At 41.1% G+C, this 6,005-nt stretch overlaps 1 protein-coding gene across 1 annotated transcript in view; it reads right to left on the reverse strand.

Annotated features, from left to right (window-relative positions):
• Window positions 1-253: 253 nt before the first annotated feature.
• The window catches only part of MADD (MAP-kinase activating death domain), a 44,674-nt gene continuing 38,922 nt past the window's right edge, over window positions 254-6,005 (reverse strand). The window contains exons 27-31 of the mRNA XM_009869488.1: window positions 4,455-4,560; window positions 4,000-4,110; window positions 2,935-3,066; window positions 2,686-2,850; window positions 254-364 (exon numbers count right to left, since the gene is read on the reverse strand). Of these exons, the coding sequence (XP_009867790.1) occupies window positions 254-364; window positions 2,686-2,850; window positions 2,935-3,066; window positions 4,000-4,110; window positions 4,455-4,560 (625 nt within the window). The remainder of the gene's footprint in view (window positions 365-2,685; window positions 2,851-2,934; window positions 3,067-3,999; window positions 4,111-4,454; window positions 4,561-6,005) is intronic.

Consider the following 6,005-nt stretch of genomic DNA (forward strand, 5'->3'; position numbering starts at 1 on the left):
ATATATAAAAATAAAGTATATATAAAGTATAATTATACTATCATGTCCCAGGTGATGATGTGAAACAAAGAAGGAAGTCTAAACCAGAGAAGTTATACTGATATAAGAACATTGGGTTAACTGCATCTTTTGACATGCACCAGTATGAGACTTTTCAATACAGAAAAGGTTTGTGCACTGAAAGTTTGCAGAAAGCTGCAAATTCATCACTGTAGTTTCACTAACGCAAACAAAATAATACGGTAATTGCAGATTAAACAACAAATGTTCCCAACAGGCAAAATCTGGTACCTGGTTTAATGGTTTGCTGTCTTGCTGCTGCTCGTTCCATACTGTCTTTTACACAGTAGTATAATTCCCGACACTAAAAAGAATAGTAACACAATGTTATTCTTCCAAATTACTAAGGGACAAGAAGGGCAGGATTCTAAGATTCTGTGAAAAAAAAACAAGTCTCATATGTTGCATAACAACAAAAAGCCTATGGCTAAATAGCATTTATATCTATTTTCCAAATTGACAGAGAAACTATTTCGTATCGTAACACAGCACAAGCTAGTGAAGAGATCACGGCTTAGTACATACCCGTGAGCAATCTAACCAAGTTCACTCAGTTTCCTAGCGCAAAGAAAGCCTCAAAACAGTATCACAATCTCTACTTTTCTGTCAGCTTCCGGCAATCAATCTTAGTGGTCAAGCTCATATGATCTATCTTTCTGTAATTCATATCAATTTCCTTATGCCATAGTCTTCTATTCATCTTCTCCAACACCTCCCTCTAGTATCAAATAGTAGTTAAGCCATAATCTCAGAGTAAAATTTAAGACAAATTTCCATCCAAACCCCAAGATACATGCAACCAATCTTCCAATTAACTTTTGCAGCCTTCCGCTTTCACCCTTCTTCCCTTTGTATTCGCACCTGCACTATGATGACCTGGTCTACGTAAAATCAGGTTTTTTAAGCAGAAATCTAATCCCTTTATATATCTCAAAGATAATATCCTTTCAGTAAATTACTTGCATTTACGAATCTTACTTCTTGTTTGCTGGTTATTGTGTAGGAATTACTGGAGTTTTCCCAGTAGGTTTAAGCAATTTCTTTATACCTCAATCATTCATAAGGAGAAGAAAATGTCTCTCACATTAGTGGAGAATGTAGGCACATACAAAAATAATAATCAAACACGGGCCCATGGAGAAAAAGTTTTGTCTATTTTGTCCATTTGGGTCTGCGATTACAATTGACATAATTAATTACTAAAACATAGTTTTATTTAGCTTCTTCCACAAGAACCTACCCCAATATTTTTACTACATTTATAAGCCTGCAAGCTCACACAATATTTACTAATACCGATGTAAAACAAGTAAAAGGCACACATGTAATTCCTTAAATTACATCCTCCTCTACTGCTGTCTTCAGGTAAATAACAAAGCATAATGACCACTTCAGATGTCAGTGCTGTTAAACAGCCAATGCAGTTCAGCAGCCTGTGCTGAGAGATAATGCTGTCTTTTGGTTAAACATGGAACATGACATACAAAGGATCTGTTGTTCCCCAGGGTTCAGTTTGGAGGCCAGCCTTGTTTAATGTCTTTATCAATGATCCGGACGAGGGGATTGAGTGCATCCTCATTAAGACCACAGATGAAACCAAATTGAGCAGGAGTGTTGATCTGCTGGGGCGTAGGGAGGCTCTGCAGAGGGATCTGGACAGGCTGGATTGATGGGCCAAGGCCAACTGCATGAGGTTCAACAATGTCAAGTGCCAGGTCCTGCACTTCAGTCATAACAACCCCCAGCAACACTACAGGCTTGGGGAGGAGTGGCTGGAGAGCTGCCTGGCAGAGAAGGATCTGGGGCTGCTGGTGGAGAGTCAGCTGAACAGGAGTCAGCAGTGTGCCCAGCTGGCCAAGAAGGCCATCCTGGCTTGGATCAAAAATAGTGTGTCTATCAGGAGTAAGGATCATACCCCTGTACTCAGCACTGGCAAGGCCACAGTTTGAGTAATGTATTCAGTTTTGGGCATCGCAGTATAAGGAAGACATTGAGGTGCTGTAGCAGGTCCAGAGAAGAGCAATGAAGCTTGTGAGGGGTCTAGAGAACAAGTCTTTTGAGAAGCGGCTGAGTGAGCTGGGATTGTTTAGTTTAGAGAAGAGAAGGCTGAGAGGAGATCTCGTTGCTCTCTACAGCTACCTGAAAGGAGGTTGTAGCGAGGTGGGTGTTGGTCTCTTCTCCCAAGTTACTAGCAATAGGATGAGTGTATTTATGATCGGGTTGTATTTATTTATGTATTTCCTCTCACTATCCTGCTCTGTAAATGGTGGTGGTAAATTAAATTTACGTTTTCTCCCCAAGTCTCTCTAGTTTTAACTTGTCACCTTACGCGGCAGATTATTACCCTCTCTGTCCTTAATCTCAATCCTTGAGCCTTTTTAGTCAAATTTTCTCCCTTTACATCACTGTGGAGATGAGAGTGAGGGAAGGAATGAAAGAGTGACCTCATGGTTCTTTGTCGTCGGTCTGGGCAGTCGGTTTGAACCACGACAGCACGGTAGTACTGGGTTGATAGTTGGACTTGATGATCTTAGAGGTCTTATCCAACCTTAAAGATTCTATGATTTCCATGTTTGTTCTATGTAGCTTTCCTTCAGTATGGTGTGTTTTAAAAAAGACGTGTACCTTCTTTGTGTAGAACTTGTTCAGTTGTGTCTCCTGACCATTCCTCCGCCAGAGGCACAGCACTTTTGTTTTCGGGCAGTAGGTCATGTTGATGAGCTTCTCATACCACCAACGTTCATACACAGTTCCAATGTTGCTTCTCAGCACAATGCAATCATCACATACCTGGGAGCACAAAACATTACACAGGATTTCTAAAAATCATTTATTGAATGCTACTACATGCATTAATATTATTCTTGTCTCTACCTCCATGAAAAATATGTCTCCTGTTGTGTCTGTCCCAGCATGTACTACAAAAGTTTGCTTCTTGATGTGGCGGGGGGCCCCCGGGGTCTCCCGCAGGCTGCCACTGGGTCTCACAGGCAGTTCCCGTCCATTCTGTATATAAAAAAAAAATGCAATCATTAACGAACTTTGAAACCAATTTATTCTGATCTACTGGAAAAAAAAAAAGTCAACTGTGTGACACTAGGAGCATTTTCAACAAATAAGAGAAAAAGGAAATATTTTTAACACAGTTGATTGGAGGCAATTTTGGACAAGGTCTTAAGCGACATACTCTAGTAACTTTAGTTTCAACAAGTGTGACAAATTTAGTTTCAACAAGTGTGACCATGTGAGTTATAACAGCATACAACAACATTCACACTAGTCGGGTGCCTGGATTCCAGTAACATTGCAGTAAACTGGTCTGCTTTTTCCCCTATTAATTGTAAGACAATGTTGTGTCCTTTCTGTGCATAAAACTAACTTCCAAACCTAAAACTGCTTTGAAAAATTAGCCCTTTGAAGGGCCTAACTTGCATCCACTCTGGTGACAGCTGTATGAAAAGCTGGCTACTTTTATTAACTTGTTAGCTTATATTCTTAATGCATACTACAGGACATAAGGTGTATTCTTCATGGCAGCTGATAGTGGAAACAGTTTTGTTAGAAATCTATTGCTAGAAGTCTTATAATAACCTGGAAACCAACGAAAAACTAAACACTTGTTGCAGTCATAGTAAGAATAAAGATTCCTGCCCACAAAAGTGATATTAAGAAAATATTAGCATTGTATAGTACTAGAGTGTCATGATATATATATATTTGTACTGCAGTTTTAATTGGTAACTGCATATCATTATAATATTATAAATGGGGTCATACAATCACAGTCTTTATTCTATATATGTAAAGGCAGTATTGAATACTTAATTATTTTTAATATTTTTAAATCAGCGTTGCAGAGCATTTATAGAAGAATTTTCAGATAACTTTTTCCTCCACTGTACCTCTCACAGATACATCACTCATCACTGCTTTACTTACCAGATTGGCAAGTTTGTCTAGAATATCATTTATTTGCTGGCTGTGCACCAATCCAATATGTGATTTTCCCATTAGACGACGCACCTTTTTCCTAATGTCATTCTTGTTCACCTGGGCAGCAGATACAAAGACAGTTACATACTCTTCTCTATTAACAGGTGGCAGCTCCAAAATCAACATAACTTGGTTTCTATTGCTAAGACAACAAAACAACTGATCTCCAGCTCAGTCATACTATAGTCTCTTTAGCCCAGCAGTACAAGCACAAGTTGCATGTACACCACTTTTCCCAGCTGAAGCGTTTTTTTCATTAAGATTAGGAGATGTTTGATAACATTGTTTTAGACTTCACTGTTCTGGGCTCTGTGAACAGAAATGTATGGTTTCAAGACACCATCAGCAAAATATGCTGCTTAAATCTGAGCAGTGACCTACTAAAAAGAAAAAGAAGTCACCTTTATCATAAGCATATAAGCAATCATATTATGCAGCAGCGTTGCCAACAGGCGGTCCTCATCATCCTCCAAACGTTTTCGATCATGTTCTCCCAGGGAAAGATACCTGCAAGAAGAGCTAGATCTGAAGCAGACTCACAAGCATTCTTCATCCAATTCACTAAAACAGTGGCAGAAGACAGAGCACTATTTGTAAAGTGTATGGCAAATTAAACCTCCAAAACCACTAAGTCAAATGGGCGTTTTCCAGTAAAACAATGCGATCGCTACTTAAACATTCCCATTAATTATTAACGAGTTGAAATAAATAACATCTGCTCAGTGGGAAAGTTCTCAGTGATCCACTGAGCTTATCCATTTCCTCTCTTCTGCAATCGCAGAAAATTGTCTACGACAATTGCAACTCAGAAGATTCTCGGACTTGGACTTCCAGAGGGCTGACTTCAGACTATTCAGGACGCTGGTTCAAAGCATCTCTTGGGAATCAGCCCTTAAAAACAAAGCGACCCAGGAAGGCTGGGCTTACTTTAAGAATGAAGGCACAGGAGCAAGGTGTCCCTGTGCGCCGTAAAATGAGCCGTCAGGGAAGACCAATGTGGTTGAGCAGGGAGTTTTTGCAAGCACTCCAGGGAAAAAAAAGCATATCAACTCTGGAAAAAGGGGCAAGTGAATCAGGAAGCATTTAAAGATATTGTAAGGTCGTGCAGAAAGAGAATTACAGAAGCAAAAGCTCAGTTAGGGCCATCTCTGTAAAGGATAACAAAAAGTGCTTTCATAGATACATTAATATCAAAAGCAGGGTCAGGGAAAATCTCTGTTCCTTATTGGATGAGGAGGGGAACATAGTAACAGGAGGTAAAGAAAAGCCTGAGGTACTTAATACCTTCTTTGCCTCCATCTTCAACACGAAGACTGGCTGTCCTCAGGGCAACTGTGCTCCTGAGTTGGCAGCAGGGATGGGGGAACAGAATACCCCTCCTGTAATCCAGGAGGAAGAAGTCAGTGCCTGCTGTGCCACTTAGATCCCAACAAGTCCATGGGTCCGTGTGGGATTCACCCCAGGGTGCTGAGGGAGCTGTCAGAAGAACTGGCTAAGCCGCGCTCTATCATTTATCACCAATCCTGGCTGACTGGGGAGGTCCCAGATGACTGGAGGTTGGCCAACGTGATGCCCATCCATAAGAAGGGCCAGGAGGAGGATCCAGAGAACTCTAGACCTGTCAGCCTGACCTTGGTGCCTGGCAAGGTTATGGAGCAGATCACCCTGAGTGCCATCAAGAGGCATGGAGAAGACAACCATGGTATCAGGCCCAGTCAACATGGGTTTAGGAAAGGAAGGTCCTGCCTGATCCAAGCTCATCTCCTTCTATAACTGGGTGACCTGTCTAGTGGATGAAGGGAAGGCTGTGAAAACTACATTTCCCTGAAACTACGTCAGGGAAGGTTTAGGTTGGATCTCAGGAAACATTTCCTCATGGGGAGAGTGCTCAGGCATTGGAATGCACTGCCCAGGGAAGGGATGGAGTCACCGTCACTGGAGATGTTTAAGGA

This window comes from Apaloderma vittatum, unplaced genomic scaffold, assembly GCF_000703405.1.
Source record: "Apaloderma vittatum isolate BGI_N311 unplaced genomic scaffold, ASM70340v1 scaffold7750, whole genome shotgun sequence".
In the NCBI taxonomy this organism is placed as follows: domain Eukaryota; kingdom Metazoa; phylum Chordata; class Aves; order Trogoniformes; family Trogonidae; genus Apaloderma; species Apaloderma vittatum.